Consider the following 23,692-nt stretch of genomic DNA (forward strand, 5'->3'; position numbering starts at 1 on the left):
GCCAAATAGGCAAGATGGGATGGCTGGTTACAGAGCTAGAGTCACTGGACACTCATGACTCCACTTGGGTGTATATGGGCAACTGTAACCTTGTTGTCTCTACCACCGCTACCAAGGAACAGCTCTGTTAAAACTAAACCCTCTCCTCTCACAAAGAGGCTGTGGTGTGCATTTGCTTTCGCAGCCAAGCTGAGGCTCCATGTTGGTTGTGGGTGAGATTAGAGTATCTACTGTGTTGCCTGTGATCCTGTTCCTACAAGGACTAACCCAGTTTATATGCTGAAAGTTTCTGTGGCAGTTCTTCTCAGGTTCTACCTGTTGCTCCTCCAAGAAATCAGGGAAAATGTTTGCTTTTTGGTGCAAGAAATTATTCAGCCTCCAAATCGCTGGATGCCTCTGTTCTGAAGTAATCTTTTCTACCATAGCTGTCATAGCACTGTACTGACAGTGTCTGGTTTCAGGCCAACAAGCAGAAAGTCAAACTACAAGCTGCATATTTGTTTTCTACTCCTCCAGGCTTCAAGAAGCACTGCCGAGATCCTGGGTCTCCTCACTGCAGGAAGAAAGGCCAGGGTGGGCGTCTCCATGCCAAAGGGCTTCCCTGCCAGCCACTAAATACCCCTGACAGCAAGCTGCAGCCAAGAATGGCTGACCTTTGGAACCCCCACGCATGCCTTGGGCATGATGCACTGCAGTGCTCACAAATGGCTCTCTTGGAGCAATGAAGACTGTTTGGAGCTCTGAGCTCAATCAGATCTGTGGGTTCTAGTCTTTGGCTGAGAGAACATGTGCTCTGAAGTTCAGAATCACCCTGTTTCTCGGGCAGTATGACATGTCTCCCACCACCTTATCTTGTGACAAGTGGTTTGGTAAATCTACCAAACTAAGCAAAATAAATGCTTAATGGCAAAGTTTTTTTTATTTTACTTCCAAGGCAGAACCTCACAGCAATTGCTTTGCTCTTTCTTCGCCTCACTCTCCTCCCAAAAAATCTCTTTTTATTTTCTTGTATCTGAAAGATGTGATGCATGCATATAAGAGGGTGATTGGGAAAGAGACAGTTATAGCACCTCCAGACCTTCATCCAAGGAATACCTCCAAGGGAGGTCTTGGAACTATATGCTGACATTGATCCTGGTGAAATACTGAAGGAGCAAGCAGCAAGAATGCTATTATCCTGTAACTGAGAACCTATTGTTATCACCTGGGGACAGTACCGAGAGCTTTTTGCTACTGAGTCGGCAGAATGCATATCAGTTAAATGGAATTACAGGGCTGCTGGATGGAAAACCTTGCTTTTTGAAACCCACAAAAACAGAAATACGTTGCCACAGTGAAATTTAGTAAAATACTGTGATTAGCTACCTGAATATTTGCCTTAAAATGGCAATTGCAATGAATTGATCAAGGCACAGAAATATTCAGACAGGTTCCAGATTGTGTCTGGCAACCAAATGAAAGATCTGAGGGCAGAATTACTTTGAGGACAACCCTGTTACTTGGACTTTAGTTAATCATAATTTCATCTTGGGCTTGGTAAAGCTTTTTGTAACAAGCCATTCAAGTCTGCTCTGAAAGAGTTTGGCAACTGGAATGAAAAGAGGGGATAAAGTATAAGAGTTCCTTTCTGATTTCATTGAAAAGACTGAGGGTGCATGATTTGGTACCATGACAATTAAACTGCTGATTATAAGAGAGAAACAAACCAGCTTGACTTGCCAGTTCTGGAGTTTTATTACTCTGAGCTTTATTTCACAATCCATTAGCCTTCAGAGAAATGTCTCATGTTTTCATTTCTTGTGGTGAAATGGAGTTTGTAAATGCTAGTATACAAGATTTTTAATGGTTAGAATGCTTTGTGTAACACCAAGGTGGCATTCTTTTGCTCCCTAGAGCTTTTCCTAGGCAGTGTTTTTAAAACTGGATGCTGAATTGTGAGCTCCAGAACTTTTACAGCGACATTCATGGAAATGGCCTTTATTTATTATAGTTTTGAGTTACTGGTTTCACATCATTAGAAGTTCCTTCCGCTCTTTCCAGGAATGAGTCTGTAAGCACAAGTATCTTACTCTGCTCATACACATTTTGCAGCTTATTTTCTGTTTCTGTGGAGGGTTTGAGTCGTCTTACCCTTAGCTCTGGGGATGTTAGTGTATAATGTGGACCTCAATACTGGGACACCCTGAGAGCCACAACTCAAGTGAGAATTGTCCTTCTGAGATTTTCTCTCTTTGCTGCTTATAGAGAAGTCCATGACCCCATTACTTGGGTGTCTTCAGTAATTCTGTTCCTTCACTTCTTCACCACACCACTGCCATCTCAGTTCTGGTCCCATTGAGAGCTTCTCTGCAGAATATGATCTAGTTTACCCAATGAGGGAAGAAGCAGGCATTCCCTTTCAATCCCTTCACAGCTGCACAGGTCAACTACCACCCTCATATTTTTTTCTCTTCTGCGGTGCCAAAGGTGTTTCCTCCTGGTTGCAGAGAGTTTTGCAGCTGTTCATTGGCCTTGTTGAAGCATTTTTCCTTTTCTGTCACTGAGCATGCACCAAACATCAGGAAATCATTACAGTAAATTGGGAGACTGTGTATGTGTTTGTACATTCAGAGAACACATCACCCAATGGTCCACAGCAACGTGCAGGGTAACTTAAAATGCCTCCCCCACCACATTTGATTTCTGAAGATTGGTTTCAAATTGGCCATTAGCTGAATAATGATTTAATCAGTTGTTAACAATCACTGTACTCCCTTCCAGCTGAAGAACATGTAACACTGCAATGACCTCTGCTGTTGCTGTGATCAGAAGAGCTGGCTTACTTTGAGTGATTTTTATGTATTGCTGCCAGGGTTCATCTCTCCTGAGTTGCCAGGGCATCACATCCAATGCAGGGAAATCTCTTGCGATCCCCAAGGGGAAGAAATAAAATGGAAACTTCAGCAGTAGGGGCCGTTAAAAGTCCAGCTTCCAATAGAAGTTGGTGCTGTGTTACCTCTTGGAACTAAGGGCTTAAAGAGTGAGGTTTAGCTTGGAAGGGGAATTCTGTTCATATTGACATCTTTGTCTTGGGCTCAGTCAGTCCCTGCAATGCAGAACTCTAGATACCCCATGGTGGAGAGAGATCTATTCTGCTGTATGTCACTGACATCACAGCAATCCTACTTGTGCTTAGGCCTGACAACATTGTTGCTGGGAGGTGTGAAACTTGCCTTTAACTCCATCAGTGATTCATAGCATTTGCTCTGTCAGACTTAGTCTGGAGACGTTAGGAATAATTTTGCAATCAGTAGAACCTTTCTCATAAGGGCTAATCTGTAGTGATGCTATCACAGCATGACAACACCATGCAAAAGAAACACTCTGGAATAGAAATTCCCAAAACTCTGTCTTGTTTCAGAATGCTAAAATGACCTGTGAAGTGTTCCAGGGAGGCATTATTAGGTCTACCGTCACTAAAGAATGGTTTTCCTACTTGTAACCTGAAAACAGCCTGTATTATCTTGCTTAGGCTACACACTGGCTACAGATTGACTAGCAACAACAAATGTCTCTAGGCATTCAGAATAGTTTTATTCCTGCCATCTGTAGATGAGACAGACAGAACTAGCTTGGGAAATATGTTGTCCAAATCCCTGGTTCATAATATATAGAATTTGCACACCAGCAGCATACCCTGCTTTAGGCTGCAGTAATGAGAAGGTATTTCTTGCTCTATTGTTCTGAGATCATCTGCATTCAGAACTTGTGGAGAAGTTCAGAGACAGGAGTTGACAGAGAGAGATGATAGGTTAAAGACAGCATGGAGTGAAGAACAACATTTTTGCAAGAACATTCATTTGGGGCACAAAAGAGTGGGTTTCCTAAAGCATTCTAACTATGGTCTGTATCGAACATGATATAAAGTCCTTAGTTCCTTTGACTCTGAGTGGTTCCCATGTTAAACTTAAGTTCTTCATACATCCTCTCACTTCCTCTTCTACTCAAGAAAGGCCTGCGAGAGTCCGTGGGGAGGAGACTGGCTTCTTAGAGCAACTCATTCCCACTTCAGCAGCCTGCAATGGAAGATAAGAGGAGCACTTTCTTCTCCTCAGTACTGCTAGTGTGTAATGGGACACTGTCCTGGGCTTGCTTTGAAGTGACAAATCCAACTAAAATGTTCAGGTGATACAAACAGCTTAAGCACCCAGACTCCCAGCTACTGGATGCCTCTACAGTCACTGGCAAGACTGAGAGGTTATCAGAAGGAAAATTAATCTTAGACTTGTTCTTGACTCACTGTGTTGAAAGCAGGGAAGGCAGTGAAAGGTAATGCCCTTTCCTCCCTCCGTGTTTAGCATTTCATTCAATGCCAATGGGTTTGTGGAAGGAATTTGACTTATGCATTTCTATTAGACGTGGGAACAGGTGGATACGAAACACATGACGACTTCGTGTTTTCCTGTCTCTTTTGCCCACTCTTACCTTTCCTTTTAGTTAACCCTTGTCAGTAGTAAATAACTTTATTATACTAGTATCACACAAGGACAACCTTTTCAGCTGTCTGGCCTGTTCACTTTCCAAGGGTGGCAGATAGATGCAGAAGGTTAAGTGCAGGGGAAGTACTTCTACCTCACAATCTCACCTCTGTGTGTGGCGAGATCATGGAGCAGATCTGCCTGAAGGCCCTATTAAGGCACATGGAAAAGAAAGATGAGGTGACTGATGGTAACCAACATGGCTTCACCAAGGGAAAATTGTGCCTGACAAAGTTGGTGGCCTTTTATTATGAAGTTACAGCGTCAGTGGATAAAGTAAGAACAACCTATTATAACCTACCTGGCGTATCTGATGGTGTCCTGCATGACATCCTGGTCACCAAACTGGAGAAAAATGGATTTGATGGATGGATCACTTGGTGGATTAGCTGGGTGGTTGCACTCATAGAGTTGCGGTCAATGGCTCAGTGTCCAACTGGAGACTGGTGATGTTGTGAGTGACATTCCTCAGGGATCAGTGCTGGGATTGGTGCTACTGAATGTCTTTGTAGGCTACATGGATATGGACAGTGGGATCGAATGCTCCTTCAGCAAGTTTGCAGATGATATCACACTAAGTAGTGCAGTTAAACCTCAGAAGGAAGGGATGCTATCCAGAGGGACCTGGACAGACTTGAGAGGTGCGCCCATGCCAACCTCACGAAGTTGAACAAGGCCAAGTGCAAGGTCCTGCATCTGGGTTGGGGCAATCGCAAGCAGAGATACAGGTTGGGCAGAGAATGACTTGAGAGCAGCCCTGAGAAGGATTTGGGAATGCCGGTTGATGAAAGACTCAACATGAGATGGCAGTGTGCACTTGTAGCCCAGAAGGCCAACTGTATATGGGCTACATCAAGAGAAGCATGACCAGCATGTCAAGGGAGGTGATTCTGTCCCTCCACTCTGCACTCATGAGACCCAACCTAGAGTAGTGCATCCAGCTCTGAGGCCCCCAACACATGAGAGACACAGAGATGTTGAAGTGAGTTGAGAGGAGAGCCACAAAGATTATCGGAGCATCTCCCTCACAAGGACAGGCTGATATAGCTGGAGTTCTTCAGCCTAAAGAAGAGAAGGCTCTGGGGGGGGCCTTCCAGAGGGATCTTCCAGTACCTGAAGGGAGCCTACAGGAAAGCTGGGAAGGGGCCTTTTATAAGGGCAATTAGCAACAGGACAATTCCAGGGGAATCGGTTTTAAACTGGAGGAGGGTAGATTTAAACTAGATATTAGGAAGAAATTCTTTACTCTGAGGGTGGTGACACACTGGAACTGGTTGTCCAGAGAGGTAGTGAATGTCCCATTCCCTGGAGGCATTCAAGGCCAGGCTGGATGGGACTTTGAACAACCTGGTCTAGAGGGACGTGTCCCTGCTTATAGCAGGGGGGTTGGAACTAGATGATTTTAGAAGTTCAAACCATTCTATGATTCTGTTTTTCATAATGTCTGCTTATTTTCAGTGTAGATATTTCCCAAATCTTATGTGCTTTCTGTGGGTTTAGTAATCTTCACTGGATTACTGTCTGAGATCTGGGCCCCTCTTATGACCATGGAGACATTATAGATCCACTACCTCTTGCAAAAAGGAGTTCTCTAAGTTAGCATTCCTCATGTGAAAAACCGTTTTTGAATATGGTACCCAGGTTTTGTTTGATACCTCAGATACCTCTGCTGTATTGGAAAAGATACTGAACAACCAGTCCTTTCCTATTCTCTACAAGATAAATATTTTCTTATAGATTTTTGTAATACCACTTCTCTAACTGTCCTTTCTTCCAGCCTAATGAGTCCAAGTTTACTCAACGCCCTATGAATCATGCTGTCTCCAGGTATTTGTCCACTCTTCTTGCCCTCCAAACCATTCCCAGTCATACTATTTTTATTCTGAGACAAGAAGACCAGAACCACTGATTACATTTAAACATGAATTTATACTGTGTAATGGTGATGCTCTGTGATAATTCCTAGCATTTGTTTATTTTGACTGTTGCTGAGCATTGAGGTGACATTCACAGAGCAGCCCCCACTCTCCCACCTCCCCTGCCACCCCACCTTGGTGACAATGGTCATGGCAAATCTAAACACTCTAATTTAAGAAACTAAGATTGTTTTACCTGGGAACTGAAATGTCTGCCAGAGACTTCCACAGGAAAAACTAGAAAACACAGGGAACAGTGGCCCACAATGCATAAAGCCTCCAGAGCAGACACGGAACCAGGCAAAACAAGATCTTTACATTTGAATCCAGAAAGATGGTGGCTAGTGACCTGACACAGTCTGCTGAGCAGCTGTGCCAGTACAACACATGAGCAATTTAATCCAGCACCTCTTTTACTTAAAATGAAAAACAAAACCTTAATAAATCAACAATTACTTATTGCTGTATTTGGGATAATAAATTCTTTAGTTTATCAGTAGCTTGTGGCTTCCATAGCATGTTCTTTGAACAGTTTGCCTTTCAGTTACATCCCCTTTCTCTCCTGAACAATAAATTATCATTCTTTTTTCTTTTAAAGGAAAAGAGGGGAAAAAGAGGATATATTACAATTTTTTTTCAAAGCAAAAAGAAAAATGCAACATATTTTTGACATATATCTTAAAATAATATGAGGATAACTTTCTCCGCGTGTTAGATGACTATGCATAAATAATAAAGGACGTTATGTTATTTACAGTGTTACACAATAAACTAAGAGAGTCTTATTTAACACATAATCCATAAAGACAGTAAATGATGAAAACATCCAAATATGTACAAGATGTATTTACAATCGAATAGAGAATTACAAATGATGATAATTGGCCATGTTCTTTGTCTGCCCTTCTCTGCAGCATTTCATAGGTGCTTTTTTTTTGTTTCTTACTAGAAGTAAGTCCCAGCTGATGGTATGTAGCCACACTGCAGAGCCAGGAAGTGTCCAACAGGTTGAGATGTGTTCTTGGAAGGAACACAAGTTTGCTATCCTGGATGTTCAGGTAACTGCTTGTGGTGTGTGTGAAAGAAGTAGGAGATACAGTATTTTTTGGGAGGACTGAGCTTCCCTGGTTCCTGATAAAGGCAGTGATTGATCTCTCAAATCTAGGGGTGCTGGGGTGGCTCAAGTGAGGAAGGGAATACATGGACCAAGAGAAGGGAGTAGGTTTTTCTCTTTTACAATAACACATTGTGGTGGAGCCACAATGTTCTTTACCAGCTGAACAGGCAGGCTGCACCAGGTTGTGAACATCTTTCAGATCTATACCCTTAAAGGAGACCTTTTATCCTGGAGAACTTCTGCATATAAATAAACACACAGGAAAGCTCACAGCTCAAATTAAATGACATGGAAATAAACGAGGACAATCTGAACAACCTGGCACAAATATATTGAGACTGCCTAGCTCAGAGGTCCAGGTAATGAAGTGAACATCCTCCAGGGGAGCTGGCCTTCCCCATAGGCACTTACTGGCTCTGCTCTGCATTACTGCAGTCCACAGCACCTAGGCCAGCTGGAGATGGCTGCAGCCCGCCAGCAGAACCTGTGGCCATGCAGACTTGCTAACTTTGGGGTACAGACTTGCCTGATGTGGACAATGCCTACCATCCTCACAGTATGCTAAAAACAAGTCCAGAGGGGAGAGGCTGTGTCCTGGTCCCACTTCTGTGAGTGCCAAGCTAGGGCAACTCCCATAACTCACTGTTGCATGAGTTGTGCTGTAAGGCTGGGTTCTCCCCAAAGACCTAAGGGCTTAGGCAGCCATATCCCCAATTGTATTTTCTTGTTCCTAGGTCCATGTGAAGTCCCCAGCCTAGTTTCATTGAGGCACTGCAACAGAAGAGATTTGACATTTCCCTCTAGATCCACACTGAATAAATCATGCTTATCCAGCTCCCAGGCACATGATTGCTGCTTCCTTTTGTACTGACCTTATTTGGTAGTCAAATAATTTACTTCACTTCATAGCAAGCTACCTTTCCTTCCTGATTAATCTATCTGGGGTATCACAGACCCCTGTGTGTGAGCTGGCCTTGTAGGCAATTTATACTGGAGCAGATTACGGAAGCCCTGCATGATAATCTCTATTCTGCCACTAAAATGGGTGATTTGGGGACAAATCTACTGTTCCTCTGCTTTCTTTTTTCTGCCTTGTCTGTCTTGCAGGATTGTTGCTGTATCAGAAGCCTTACTGAAAGAACAGGTTTTCAAGTGCCTCTGGAAACTCAAGAGCACAAATCCTTAGAAAACTGGTGGTCTGCATAAAGTTCACCTGGCTCACCATGCTACTGAGCTGCAGTTACTGGGGAAATGGAGTGACTGCTGCATGGGATTGCAGATAAATAGGCATGACTAAGGGGATGGAAGTAAGTGTATGGTATATAAAATTTGTACAGAGCTTTTGTTCTGGTCTTGCAAAGGCAAAGTGTGTTCAAGTACATGCCAGCTAGGGAAAAATTGGCAAAGGGACTTGAGTCCAGATAGTCTGTAGTTGCCAAGCTCTGCTGTATGCCACAGAATTTTCAAATATGCAGTGCTATTTCAGCCACTATGTAGCCCAAAGCTGTACTAGCTTTCTGATCTTTTGCACCAACTAGGATGTTGCACCAACATCCTAGCACCCAACTTTCTCATAATTTTCTTCCTTTTCTAAGTTTATTGTTCTTCTTATGTTGAAAGTGGTTGTATGGGTTCCTCCACATTCTTAATAGTGTGATGCACTTCATCTCTACCATAAGAAACTAGCTAATTTTCATCCTCCTATTAAAGAGCTTCATTTCCTAGACTTTGCTTTCAGGTCTCAAACCAATAGGACACTGTCTTCAGCAAAACTCTCAGGCACATGCTCAACTTTATGCATACGCCGGATGCATCAATGGGAGTCTAGCACATGCTGAAGATAACTTTTGCTGGAATTAGCATAAGCATATGCTTGAGCAATTTACTGAGTCAGGACTTTAGTTCCTTGGGTTTACATATCACAAAATTTCTTTGACTCATTTCTCTTCATTTAACTGGGACCAGGACGTGGCCCAAAGGATGAGTGTAGTTTGGCTGAAATTCTTTTTCTCTTGACGTGGCTCCTATTTAGAGTCCTATTTAGAATACCTGTAGAACACATGTTCTCATTTTCAGAATCCCCGGAGTCTAGGAAAAACATTTGTTTTCCACATCAATCCTGAGTCTATGCTGTGCCAACTGAACACAACAAAAATCAAAAGAAGAGAAGAGGCAGAGTGACCCTGACTAAACTGATAGGAATTCAGTGCAAAAGAGGCCATTTGCTTTTGTTTGAACGGGTTCAACAGCTCCAGCACTGACAGCACTCTTGTTCATTACTAGTCAAAGACTTCAAGGCCATGACTGTCTATATAGACATTCATATCTAATAGCCACATGTAGTACGGCTGTAACCCAAATGATGTGCTTGACTTCATAATGGACTCTGCATCAGCCTTGTTTCCTCCACCCTGAACAATAGAGTCAATAAAAGCAACTAGAAATGAACTCCATGCTTTTGCTATGTCCTTCCTACTTCCCACTACTTTAAACCATCCAGCAGATAAATTCTTCCCTGAAAGTAATTTCTGTGTCCAAGAACAACCCTTACTCTAAAAGCAATGCTAACAAGGTATTGCTAGAAGCTTATCAGGGTTCTTTTTGAGGAGGAGAAGAAAAGGGAGAAAATTGAGGGGAAAAAAAGGAATAAATAATCTTTTAAAAATCAACATTAAAAAATAGAGGTGAAAACTGATTGCACTTTTATTAGTGGCATTTGTTTTCCAGCTAGATCTCTTCCTTGCTTCGTTACAGATATCTGCTATAATATTTCCCCATTAACTTAAACTAATATAAATCTTTTTTTTTTTCTTTTTTTTTTAATTTTTTTTTTTAAATTTTTTTTTTTTAGATTTTAAATAGAGTATTGGGTTCAAAGCCTCAGCTAACCTATACCCATTTTCTAAGGGATAACTAGAACAATTAATATCTGGAAAATAATGAAATGGCAGCTCTTAGTGATTACAAGCTGACCTTTGATTAATAATATATTTGGTTTAAAATCACAGTATTTCTTTCTTTCTATAAGTAACATTACTTAATGCAGGTTTTTTTTTTGTTTGTTTTGTTTTGTTTGTTATCCTGCTGTAATTAATAGTAGCATGCTGTTGGATCTACTATTACCCCAGTGCTCAACGAAGCAAACCTTTTGGCTGACAGAGAGCAGACAAAACTCTTTTCATATACGGAAAGCAAATAAAATATCTTATAGAAGAAAACAGGCTTTTTTTCATCATTTTTTCAGCTTTTTTTTTTTTTTCTTTTTCTTTTTTTTTTAATTTTTAATTTTTTTTTTTTCTTTTTTTCTTTTTTCTTTTTTCTTTTTTTTTTTCCTGGTGAAGTGGATAGGGTGGGAGTGCCATAACAGGGCTTTTTGACCTGGGGATTCCACAACAAGCAAATGGGGACTTCTGCAATTCTTGTAAATCATACATCCAGTTATTATAATGCAGTGCACAAAAAAGCCAGAACAACTGAGGCCTAAAAGATTTTGCAAAATACTACGGGACAGCAATCATTGTAGCTGTACAAAACTTGCTCTCAACGTAACATAACATAAAGGCACCATTGATATCTTTCCCCATTTTGGAAATACTGTAAAAAATTGCTACATATGGCACATAACACATTTTTACATACGTATACTTAATTTATAAAAGTTTCTTTTTCCTCTCTTGTTTTCTATCAGCGGAATTGCTAAAATAAAATAAATTGTTTAATTTAAAGGTGGAATACTTCATTATATAAAATAAAGTTTTACATGTGAATCTATGTGTTTTGTTTATGTCTTATACAGCAATAGGGTCTTGGTTAGCTATTACACTGGACAACCTTGCTTGCAACTCTTCTGGTGTGGAGAAGCGATTTGCTGGGTTAGTCCTGCTCTCAGCCAGCCGATATGCAGCGGCTGGCTCCAGACTAGTTGCCATGGGATTTTGTATGCTAAGAAATGGTGTATCCTCACCTATTCTTTCATCTTCTGTTTCGCTCTCAGAGCTAGTGCTCTGAGAGCTTGTGTCGGAGTCCACTTCTACCCTGCTGGAAATATGGCCATTGGGCTTTGTTCTTTTCACCCTCCGGCTGTTGGTGAGTTTCTTTGGAGGCTCCTGTGCTGGTTCATACTCTTGTGTGGTCTCATACTCCTCATCCTCCACTATCCTCAGAGGACTGGGTGGCAGACTGTTGCTCTCATGGGTGGGATTGTTGTGGAAGGAGTTGAATTGCTGAAGGTGGTTGTCGTACTTCTCACGGAGCCGCGGTGGTGTCACCAACAGCAGAGGTCTCTCCTCATCCATGAAGGGACTCACCGCCACCGAAGGGATGGAGATGGTCAAGCTGGAAACTGGTGGTGACATTTCAGATGGAGGGGACTTGGGAGAAGTTGGAGTGTGGAAATCAACAGGTGACATGCGAGCTGGTGTGGTCATAGCTGAGACATACCTGACAAAAAGAGATGGGAGAAGGTTGCGGACACAAGCGGGGACACATGAACATGGCTGCTCATATGGGCTGTGGAGAATAGCGCAGAGAACCACTGAGGGGCCTCACCATCCTCATGTGCATCCTTAGCGTTCACATATTCTGTTTGCTATCTTACATCATATGAGCCTATAAAACCTCTGATTTCTGGAACTATGGTGAAAAATGCTTCAAAGCAGTAGGAACAGAGCAAAGCCCCTAGAACTATTCACCTCCAAAGATCCGAGGAGATACTGTAAATTATTTGCCAGAATAATTTCCTGGAATGAACTCAGGAATGAGAATCAGAAATATGGTAATAGCCAGAAACAAAATGGATTTGCAAGTATTTTCTCTCTGCTGCACTCACTTCTGGTAGAATCTGGGGTACATACAAATGAATAACAGGAAAGAAGGGAAGGGATTTGAGGGACAATCCTCTTGCAGCTTCACCCTCTTCTGGCAACCAGACTGTCTCAGGCTAAGGAGGAAAGCAAATGCTGGACAAAATCAGGAGCCACAATCTAGTGAGAGCTCTGTGCTGCTCCGTGCAGCTAGCCTCCCTGCCAGGCTGGTCTATGTGCAAAGAAGTATGACTGGTCAGTGCCTGAGGCAAGCCCAGGAATCCAGCATGAGAACTAGGATGTTTAATTACAAAGGTGGACACTAGAGAGCACAGAGCCTCAAGCATTTCAAAAGCAAGTGGCTGTTCCTCATCCCAGCAAGCTGCAACAGGCACTGCATCCATCTGAGCACTTGTTAAATCACCTCCACATTGCAGCTGTCTTACAACACTGCCTCTATTTTTAAACAACATAGAATATCTAAATGCTTCTTTATTTTTTTTCCTTTTTTTTTTTTTTTTGTTAAATGATAGTTTTTGACTTGGTGCAGTATAATCCTCACAATTTTTACTTTGGGTTTTGCAGAATTAAAATTATTATTATGTTTCATACGAATGTCATTATTACATATTAGCTTTTTTTTTCTTTCTTTCTTTTTTTCTTTTTGCCTATTTTGACCTTATCCAAGCTTCAGACAGGAGGCTCTTGTCATAGCTTCATAAGTCTAAATGTGATGCATTAGCTGTCCTTGCCTGGGAACAAATGCTGGTAGAGAAGACAGTGTGGCTTACTGATAGTGGTTGCTCTGCAAAATTTGCACTTGTTCCTTCTTAAGTTTTTGTAGGATGGAGTGTAGTCAAAAGTGATTCAAATATAAGAAAGTGAATATATGAAAGTGAAGCTCTGGTGCTGCAACACTGCTTATCTCAAAGGAAGAGGACTTCGGGCTTATTTGGATCAATGGAGCTCTGTTTAATGCTATGAAATCACACTGATTCATGACGATCAGCCTGAAACTTCCTGATTGATGGAGCAATGTCCAGCATGACATTTTGCATGGTTTGGATTTGCTTTTTGGTCTTATCTTGTGTTCATGTGCTTGAGTTTCCGCTCTGTCCAAACTTATCTCCTTCTCTTAGATAGGCCGACTGAGACAAGTTATATGGCTGCGGTTGATGAAGTTTATTTGTGGTTTATTAATCTGAGTCCAAAAGTACCAAAATAAATCCGAATCAAACTTTCTTATCCAACTTATGACTCAGTTTAACGTGTTCCTGTTGTTTAAAACAAAGAATTATTGGAAAAGAGAAACCAGTACAGACACTGAACAGAAGTGATAAAGTGGGGTAAATCTGTTTCAGTAGAAGTACATGATTTACATCAGCTGAGGAATAGGGAAAAAAAAATAAGTCTGGAATACATGGGAATTAATCAAGCTAGTTGCAAATGAGAGCAGATGGAAATTAATAGGTCTGTGCACTGAATGAATGAAATCGTTATTTATTTCTCCTTGCATTAGTGAGCTTTTTATCTCTTTCACTTTTTAAAATAGGTGTTGTCTGAAAAACTGAAGCCTTTCTACCTTTCTAGCTGGTACAGCTTTGACACACTGGAGTTTAGCTGATCTGGTACTGTTAATGCATTTAGTTAAAAGTGTTCAGTGCAATGTATGTGCACACTTTCATCAGTGTAAATTACTCATGCTGGTGTGTTACGCATTCAGTGTTCCTGGCGCAGTTCCACACAATATAATTGTATAGCACTAAGAAGCTGTTGTACTCAAGCTAAGGTGCAGGTGCTGAATATAGGCAGCTATAGCCCATCCTGAAAGGAAGGTTAAAAGGTGTTGGATTTATCCAGCTTTCTGGCCAACCATACTGGCTCAGTGAAAAGGGATTAGAGTGCATACACATTCAGCCAATTAACCAGTTAAGTGCTGGTAACTTCACCATATGGTCCAGCTTGTCATGCAGAGATGGCATTTTACAAGCCCCGTTCCTGTCAGATGGCTAAGGACTTTACAAAATACACATGCTTGAGGCCTCTGTTCATGGTCATGGCATGGTATACAACAGTAGAAAAGGGCCACACAAAAGAGACCCTCAAAAGTCTGCTTCATTTCATTTCAAGATTGTGAGGGAGCCGGGGGCCTGGAGGACGGATGCACACAGGCTTGATTTGCTAATTCAACATTTGATTGCTTCAGGAAGTCATTTGTCAGCTCATATGCTCCTTGATGTTTCAGAATAATTTTTAGTTGCAAATAACTCTCATTTTCTCCCTTATATACACATACATACAATCCATCTCTCAGAAATCATCTGCCACATATTTCCTGCTTGCTAGAAATAGAAGAGGCCTAATTGAAAGCCTGGGAACTATTTTTGCCATGCCAAATTCACAACCATTTCAGGTGCAGACTAAGCCACCAGTGCATGGTGAGTTATCACAGAAATGTTGCTCGATTTCACCTGTAGTGTTATCTTGAAGAAACGCCATCGTTGACAAAACACTTTATTCATTCTCTCTGAAAACACCTCCTTCTCCCCTACAGTCTATTCAGCGTGTGTTAGGGTGTGACCTCACATGTCCAGGGCCATCAGCATGGGAATGCTGAATGACCCGTGCTTCTAAGCATGTATGTTCAAATACACAAAGCTGCATTACGTGCTGCCGGTGGTCACGTGGCAGTGCACCCCGTTTGGTTCCTAGGTCGGGGACAGTGCGGTGTTTAATACCATAGGTCCTCATCCTGCAAAGAACACATCGAGCTTCACCCTGCGTGAGTGATCCCACTCATTTCAATGGGGTTACTCACACAGTTAAATGTTAATCCTGAGTAAGCACTCAGGGACTGGGGCATGGCTGTTTATGTTGGGTGAGCCACCTATTCTGAAAACTGAACGGGATGGCAAATACCAGGTAAATTTTATATAAGAGAAACATTTTGTTGACCTTTGTGGCCTACAAATTATGCGCAGCCCTTGTCTTGTGGTCCACTGTCCTGCTGCTAAGCCATTGTTCTTTGTGTAGCAGCAGTACCACTGAAATGGCTTTTGCTGTACATGCACATTCAGTTTTCTGGAAACCACAATAAGTCTCATATACAAGTTAGTCTCCTTGTGGATTGCCTGGCTGCATTTTTGACATGATGGACAACCCACAATATCAAAGCTCCATGTGATTTCACAGTGTTCAGAGCATTGGTCTAGTAAACATTTTTTTTTTTTTTTCCTCTTCAGTCTTTTATTACTGGGAGAAAAGCCCTCTTCAAATGTCATGTTTTTCCTCAGTCCTTCTGCTTCTCAGCCTCAAACCCAGAAACGTTTTTCAGCAAAAGTTTTCTTACAATTAGTACACTTTAAAGCAGAACTTAGCTATTGACAAAATCAGTCTGCCAGAGAAAAAAATTACTTTTTTGTAAAAAACTTGGCCAGCTATGTCTCTGGCTACTCTTGATCTAATAATGACCTCAGTTCTTATGGTTTGCAGTTTGTGTTCTTTGCTTTTATTTAATAAAATGTCAAGAGGAATTTTCAAAAGAGATAATGGGTTTAAGATCTGGAATCCTCCAGAAAGTAGGTGGCAGGTGAATATCTGTACTCTTAGAAGACTTGTCACCGTCTTAAGGTTCAATACTTTCATTTCTCCCCATCTTTTGTGGCCAATAAAATTCCTCAGTAATCAAGAATCAGTCAGAAATCCATTTTTACCTCACATTGAAAATTTCTGAAAAATGACTTTGATGGTGCTTATTCAAATGTGAACTGCAACTATAAGGAACAGAGGTCGGAAGGGAAGAACTGCTTTTCCAAGACTTCAGACTACTACCAAGGTTTCCATCTTCATGAAAGAGGGAAGGTATGCCCTACATGAACATCACTGTTGGGTTTCCTCCTATGATCCCAAGCTAGGAAACCCTCAGGGAGACCCTGCCAGCTGGAAGCAGTGAGGTAGATGGTGAGTGGTACCTTTCACTGTGAGGAGAGTCTCGGTAGGAGTCAGGGGTCTCTCTTGCATGCCGGAGGAAGCTGTTGCCTTCCCGTGGCCCACCAATGCCATTGAGGCGGCCTCGTGGGCCTGTTGGACTGGTGTGCCTGCTATTCTCTACTGAGGAGCTGACGAGCACGGAGTGGCTTTCGGAGAGAATGCTTTCAGTATGGCCATTACTCCAGCTGGAGGAAAGGATGAAAAGGGAGCAGTGTGAGATGAGGAGAAGTTTAATCAGTGGAAAGCAAGGATTCTGATGCAGCTCTGGATGTGCAGCACAGCCTTAGGACTGGTAATTTTTTTTTAATTATAGGAATCCATGTACACTGACATCATTTTTCATGTGTGGGTAAAGGAAAGAAGAAGGGCATTCCTGTCTCCAGTAGTGGAGACCGTTCTTTAAAACAAAAGAGCTGTCACTGACATCAGCATATACTGAAATTAGCCCTAAAAATATTGGAATGGCATTCAGTTAACAAAACACTTTGTAAATTCCTGGGAAGATATTTATCTAGGTGACATGACATAGTCATAAAATGAAAACACTGTAAGTGGATCTTAGATTTTTTCCTTTTTTTTTTTTTTTTTTTTTTTCTTTTTCTTTTTTTTTTAAACATCTTTTCTGTTTCGCTGCAACAACAGAATGATAGTACAGGTCCTGTTTCACTTTCCAATCTAGTACCTGTGGCTAGGGGTCTGGGTGACTGTCGTGGAATGATGTGTTGTTGAGGTGTAGTGGCTTGTGGAAAACGAGGTCTCTGTTTCTCGCTCAATGACACGTTCACTGGAGATTATGTTTTTTGAAACGTATTGCTGTAAGAAAACAACATACAAATGTCAAGTTTAGAAAATGGAATTTACAGCACATCTTCAGACATAGTTACGTACACAAGAGCACAAACTTCCTCACCCAAATTCAGGCAGAAAGTGCACTAACACACTCAAGCACTTTCATGTACACATATCACATCTAAAATCAAAATAGAAGAAATAAGAAAATTAGAAAAAGGCTACATCATAATCAGGCCATAAGCAACATACATATGCAGGAAAGAAATGAGAAATCCTCAAGGACAGAGACCTAGAAAGGTAATCCACACCTGGTACCAGATGTCTGATTGACAAGACAGCAGTAGTTAATTAACAGCGGCAATTGTTCATTGAACCATAGATGTCTGGGCAAGAAATAGCTATTTTCAGAGCCAATGGTTGCAGCACAAGGAATGACTGACAGAACAACCCAAAGGCTTGTGAGATGGAGCTGGAGGCTCAGTCTCCTGAAATAAATGCCTAGAGCCCTACTGATCTCACCAGAGAGGCTGTTACTGTAGGAATCTCCATTTTCCTCAAAGTAAACTCCTTATTTCCTCTCTCTTAAAAATCTGAGCATGGATTTAGTTTTTTTGAGGGGAAGTATTACAAGCTGTGCTCTTCTAAAAATGTGTCTTGGCCCCAGCCAAGGCTAGCAGCCTTAACAGAACCAGGAGCTTGGATAAAGGTTTAGATGCTGACTGGCTCACTCCACATCGTGCTCTGACAAAAGGCAAGGGGATATTCGTGGATTACTGACCCAAGCCACATATCCCCAGCCAGTGTATTGTCCAGATGAGAATCTCACTCAGACTGTTACACAAGAGGTTGCTTTTTTTCCTAACTCATCACCAATTTTTCCTCTTAAGCTGCTGCAGAAGTTGCCAAACTCTTTCCACTCTGTGTAAAATGCCTTTCATTGCTGTTACACTGGAGTGGAGAACTGGAGTGGGCATCACAAGTAGCACTGCTCCTTGGAATCGCACAGTGTTGAGGAGCCTGAAGTGTGAATTCACATTGTAGATGGCAGTTGCTATGGCACTGGCAAACAAGGCTGAAATGTGGGCAGTAAAACCTACATTCACCAGCTGGACATTGTCTGGTGGTGGGTTGGGGTGGTGAGGCCCATTTGCCATGTTCATCACATTGTTCCTCTCTGAGCGAAGGCTCTGCCGAAGGCGGTCATGCAACTTTTTCCTCTGCTTCCTGTACACAAAACATGGAAATGGTTTTAATACACAAAAGCAAAGCAGCTACATCTTTCAGCACGACGACGATGATGATAACAGTAATATAAATACTCTTTCTTGCCAGAACTTTCCCCACTGCTGCAAGATTTCAGAGTCACTTCTAAGATCACAACACTAACTGCACCTGGAGCTGTGGGGACCTGCAGCAGGGAGAGATGTGTGGGCACCTGTCCAGCAGTCAGCAGGCCACAGGGGGACAGGAAAATATGTAAGGGAGAAAAAGGCCATTTCTGAGCCATGCCCTGTCTCAGAAGAAGCTCTTTGCTGCACTCCAAAGAGAAGGAGGAAGGATTTTAACCACATCACCTTGCAACTTGCCACGATCAGGCTTCTGACTGGTCCCTGCTACACAGGGAGCTGCCACCCTGCACAGGATAGCCTCCACATTAGGGGCCTGCCTGTGGCTGTCAGCAGTAGTGGCAAGGCGTACCAGCAGCCTGCTTTCTGCTTTCTCTTTGGCTTTGCCTTTGTTTCATAGGCAGGCTGACATGTCTAACAGTGGCAAAGTTTAAAAGCATTGCTAAGATCGAGGCTAATTTGTAATACTGCAGCTACATATTTTTTTGTGGGATTCATATCCCTACCCTAGACTTACCCCTTGCATACAGACATGTTAAAGAAGTCAAGAGTGCAGAGAAAGCCTCAGAAATAGTACCAAGTGAGTAGGTGTATAAGGTACACTTGAAACTGCAGCCATCCTGGCAGCTTCTGGAAAGTTTCATTGCAGCAACATCAGATTAACTGTAGAACTTAGTGATTACCAGGCAGATGTGAGGGTTGTTAATTCATTCAAGAGAACCATCAGTATTTTCTGCTTAGATCATGGCCTTTGGCTGATTCAGACTCCTATTGTGCTTTATTTTCAGCTGCTCCTTCCCTAGTTGCTGATCTTTTGAGTGTTCCTCAAAAGAACTTTTCAGGACACTGCTGTGAGCTGACAGCAATAAAACTTGCAGCATACTAAAACCTGGTGCTATGAAGGCTACACAGAATGCACTAAACACCAAAATAAATGATCAGGGAGAGTGTTATTCAATTTCAAGCTTAATTCATCCCCAGTTTTGCTGGAGAACTTCCACCATCCTGCCACAGAATCCAGAAGTGAAGGGAGGATGCAAGCTGCAATACACTGCAGAGCGCATATGACCTTGGCTATGGTAAGAGCTGAAATACTCTCAATTCCCTAAGTCCCCTGAGTTGGTAGATAAAGTGAGTTTTTGAGAGATCTTCATTTCAGTGTCTATGGGGTTGATATCCTGGCACTTACTGCTTTGGAATCTACCCCTGTAATGTATCCACACTACTTCCCAACTTCAGTGATCATTGTATTTTCATTCTGTGGACTTCCATGTGTGCCATTTGTCCTCTAGTAAAAGAATACTAGCTAAAAAAACATATTCCTCCAGGAAACTGAGGGGAAAGAACAACGAGAATGCTAATATGTGCTTCACTAATTCTGAAGAGCCTTTCCTAATGCAAATGACTTGCAAACAAAGCTTTTCTGAATTGAGACTCAGTGCCAGAATATGTTGCCTTAGCGTTTGACCAATAGTATCTCTTGCAAGGAGACCTACAAAATTGAAGCCATTTAATTTTATTTGATATGTTTTCCTTACACCATCCCAGAATTTCCACTAGGTTTTTGTCTACCAGAAAGAAATGGCCTGTGGGGGATATCTAACTGATAGCGGTCTGGTACCAGCAATACACTTGGAGGACCATGAATGGCAACTCACTTTCATTCTAACTAGTTGTCTTTGAAAACACTTCAATTTTGGCTAGCAGTGATTGCCGATATCTAGGACTGACTGTGACACAGCATCCACTATGGGAATATTTTGTATAGAAAACTGTACCCGATTAAATGTTTATTTTAAGTCATGAAGATGCCTTAGCTGATTTCAATGAACTTTGGACTGCAAAATATTTTGTTTAGCTACCCTGGTGTGGCTGTTGCCATTTCTAAAATGAGTAATTGATCTGATTCTTTATTTATGTTCAGTGGTTCTCAGTTCCCAGCTGACCATTGGTGAAAAGGTTGTGAGTAGATGCAGCATGTGTGTAGCTGCACTCATTGAAGGGGTAAATGATCTCCCCCACCCCAGGCTTTTAACACATTCATTATTGGTAGACCTTGCAAGGAAAACAACAACCCAGTTACTAGTCAGGCCTTGTAACAGTAAATCTAAATGCTTATACAAATGATAAGGGTTTTCTGTGTTTTGGTGTGAAGATTTATAAGGACAACCAGAAGTTTTGGCAGCACAAATCCTGCTGATTTTTAGTATAATTTATGGTCCACAATTTCTTGTGCATGTTCAGGAATCACCCCCAGTAATTCACAGAGACTCAAGGAATGCATTAAAGCATCTACTTTTTCATTGGGAACACTTTCACACTTGGTTCTTTGGCCTTTGCTGTTTAGTAACTCCTAGCACTGTTAATCTTGTTCTTGAGTATAAACAAACTAGGCTGATCTTTAAAATTTACTACTGGCTAGCAACATGATTCCACTGTTGGAGTTTGCTCCCATCCAGGCAGGAATAAACATGAGTGTGTGATAAATGCATCACAAGTTGATGAGTCAGACATGAATGATGAGAGATCTTTCAGATACCTGTCTCATTTTTGCATTGCTGATTGACATGGAGAGCTGAACCCTCCTTGTTTGAACCACAGATCCTGATCAGTGGGCTGTCTCTTCAGTTCAACTCTGGAAAAGCCCTGTCAAAACCTTATGCTTAGAGAAGTAGAAGCTACAGAGAAGTCAACAGAGAAGCCCTGATCAACAACCATAGATATAAAAAAGAAAAGTTTACTTGGTTTTGCAGTAGGCCACCACACACATGATGCCAACTACTAGAAGAGCAATGCAAATGCCAGTTATGGTCAGCACCCGTTTCTGGTACAGTTCCTCAGCTTCTAGAAAGGGACAAAAACAGAGAAGATCACAACATGGAGGATGGCTTGACAAGGAACACATTGTCAACAGCTGACATGCTACATACCACTGCACAGATTCACACAGCCACACCAAAATCTACCACACTTCAGGCATACTCATTAAACTGCAAGGTGAACAGGACTACACTGTAAGCTCTTACACAATATGAGGGATGACTGATCATCCATAAAATTACAGTCAAAAGTAATCTCTTTTTGATTAAGTCAACAAGAATAATATGTAAGAGAAAACATCACAGTTGACAAACACTCAGCATTTGCTGGAATTAAGAATGCAACACACTAATGTAATAACATAAATCTGCAAATGCTTAGGAAGTTTTGCTCTGCAAAGACAGCTGAAATGAAGGCCAGTTTTATAGACCTTTTAGATAAATTTATTTTCCTGCTATCTTTTTTGGACTGCTTTCATAACCAATGTCCCTCTGCCCCCATGCCACCTGATATCTCAGTTGTCTTTGCAGGAGAGATTTCAAAATATATTTCTACATTTGAGACTTGAGCTTGGCTTGTAATCATATTACCATTGGAAATGAATATATATTTTGAGCTCTGGTCATAAGTTTCTCCCATGCCCCTCAAAAAACAGCAGTATCAGGAACAAAATGTGTCTTGTATCAGAGAAATGTTGCATTTTAACTTGTATCTCCTCATGGCTAGCTAATGAGCTGCTCTACCTAGAGTGGCAACTTGCTTAGAGATCAGAGCTTCTTGCTGATCTCATTCATGAGACATATTTTACTATTATAAAGATGTTAGTAGCACCAGTAATGTTTGGATTGGATCTACTCTTGCATTCCAGCCTTGATCACTCTTGGCAGAGAGCATCAGTGCGTATTGTACAGGGGAAACATTACATAAGAAGTTCTGAAATGGAGACACGCATTCTATGTTGACATAAGAGACAGCTTTTATGAATGCAAATTTGCATTCCTGTTTTTAGCAGAAAATTGTGTATCTCGCTTGGGTTTTTCTCAAATCTTACTTTTTAACAGTCCCAAAAACCTGCCCTGGAAAATTTGGTCTGGCATTAGGTCAGACTGCAGCACTGACCACAGTTAGAACACCAACAGGTGATCACAAATAAATGAACGAACAAAAGCTGCACAGTTTCACACTACTATGGGGATAAAAGTCAGTATTACTCCTACCCAGAGGGACTTAACAAGAACATAAAAGATCTGTGGGACAATTCACCAGGTGCTACAAAGAAGTACCTCTACATGCTGGTCCCTCACACATACTGTGAGTCTCTGTCCAAGCTCAGCATCTCCTAAATGCTGACCTGAAAAAAGCTTAAAGGAGTTTGGGAGATAAAATTATATTAGGGAATATAATACTTCATCTCAGAAATGCAAAATGTACTAGCAAAAGAAGGTACTTCTCCTGTCAGTTTAGGAGAAAACCCTCCTCACTGTGGAGGGAATATTCATTCTATCAGAGTGCATCCTGTCCTTATTTAGTTCAGTTTAAAAATTGTAGGCACAAAGGTGCAAAGAGCTCAAGACTGGGATTTGGGACAGCTTATAGGACCACATCTATTTTCCTTTCTGGGAAAGAAAGGAGGTCAGGGTGCTGCGACTCTGAGAAGGAGAAGCAAGGGATTAAAATCCTGGAATTTGTGTGGAGATAACAAAGGTGATTGCCATCTATCCTAACTGCTAAGAAGGCAGTGGGATTGCTGAAGCTTTTATTTCGGAGATGTGGTTTCAGTCACTGTAATTAACTTATCTAAAATAACTTAATTAATTTAATAAATGTTGTGGCCAACTGTTGATGCATGGCTGGGTGCCAGCACAGATACTACCCAACATCCAGAGCTGAGATTTTCAAAAGATCAGCTGAATGTCAGCCTTCCAAGATTTTCCAGTCTCAAAGCAGCTACTCACTGCTGAGATTCAGGACAGATGGCAAATCTTCCATGCAACAAATCACCAAGTGAGAAGAAATCTTCATTTCTCTGATACAATACATCTTCCCATAGAAATAGTTCTTCCTACAAGCCAAACCCACTGTAGACCAAAACACCAGCAAACAGGTCATGAGCACTGTCAGACAAAATTAATAGCATTGATTATTAACAAGGGAATGGGGAGAAGAAGTGAGTTTGGTAAAACTAGGATGCTGCAAAAATGTATTAAAGAAAAAAGATAATAACTCCAAGAAAGTAAAAAAAGGGAGGGAGGAAAAGTCTGAATATCCAAATCAAATGAGGACATAAAGAGGAAGGGGAAAAACAGGGAAAGACAAGGTTAAAGGGTTGAGAAATCAACTGCAGGCCTGGCACAGCATGCTTGATACTGGAAAAAAGAGTGAAGAAATGCTC

At 41.6% G+C, this 23,692-nt stretch overlaps 1 protein-coding gene across 4 annotated transcripts in view; it reads right to left on the minus strand.

Annotated features, from left to right (window-relative positions):
* Window positions 1–10,888: 10,888 nt before the first annotated feature.
* NRG1 (neuregulin 1) overlaps window positions 10,889–23,692 on the minus strand; it is a 169,094-nt gene continuing 156,290 nt past the window's right edge. For all 4 annotated transcript variants that reach the window (XM_042822928.1, XM_042822927.1, XM_042822926.1 and 1 more), the window contains 5 exons: window positions 21,222–21,324; window positions 18,232–18,358; window positions 17,025–17,155; window positions 16,324–16,527; window positions 10,889–11,990 (listed from right to left, as the gene is read on the minus strand). In XM_042822928.1, coding sequence (XP_042678862.1) covers window positions 11,339–11,990; window positions 16,324–16,527; window positions 17,025–17,155; window positions 18,232–18,358; window positions 21,222–21,324 — 1,217 coding nt within the window. In that variant the 3' untranslated portion in view covers window positions 10,889–11,338. The remainder of the gene's footprint in view (window positions 11,991–16,323; window positions 16,528–17,024; window positions 17,156–18,231; window positions 18,359–21,221; window positions 21,325–23,692) is intronic.

This window comes from Centrocercus urophasianus, unplaced genomic scaffold, assembly GCF_019232065.1.
Source record: "Centrocercus urophasianus isolate 14NV4802_14NV808 unplaced genomic scaffold, USGS_Curo_1.0 seq_21, whole genome shotgun sequence".
Lineage (NCBI taxonomy): Eukaryota > Metazoa > Chordata > Aves > Galliformes > Phasianidae > Centrocercus > Centrocercus urophasianus.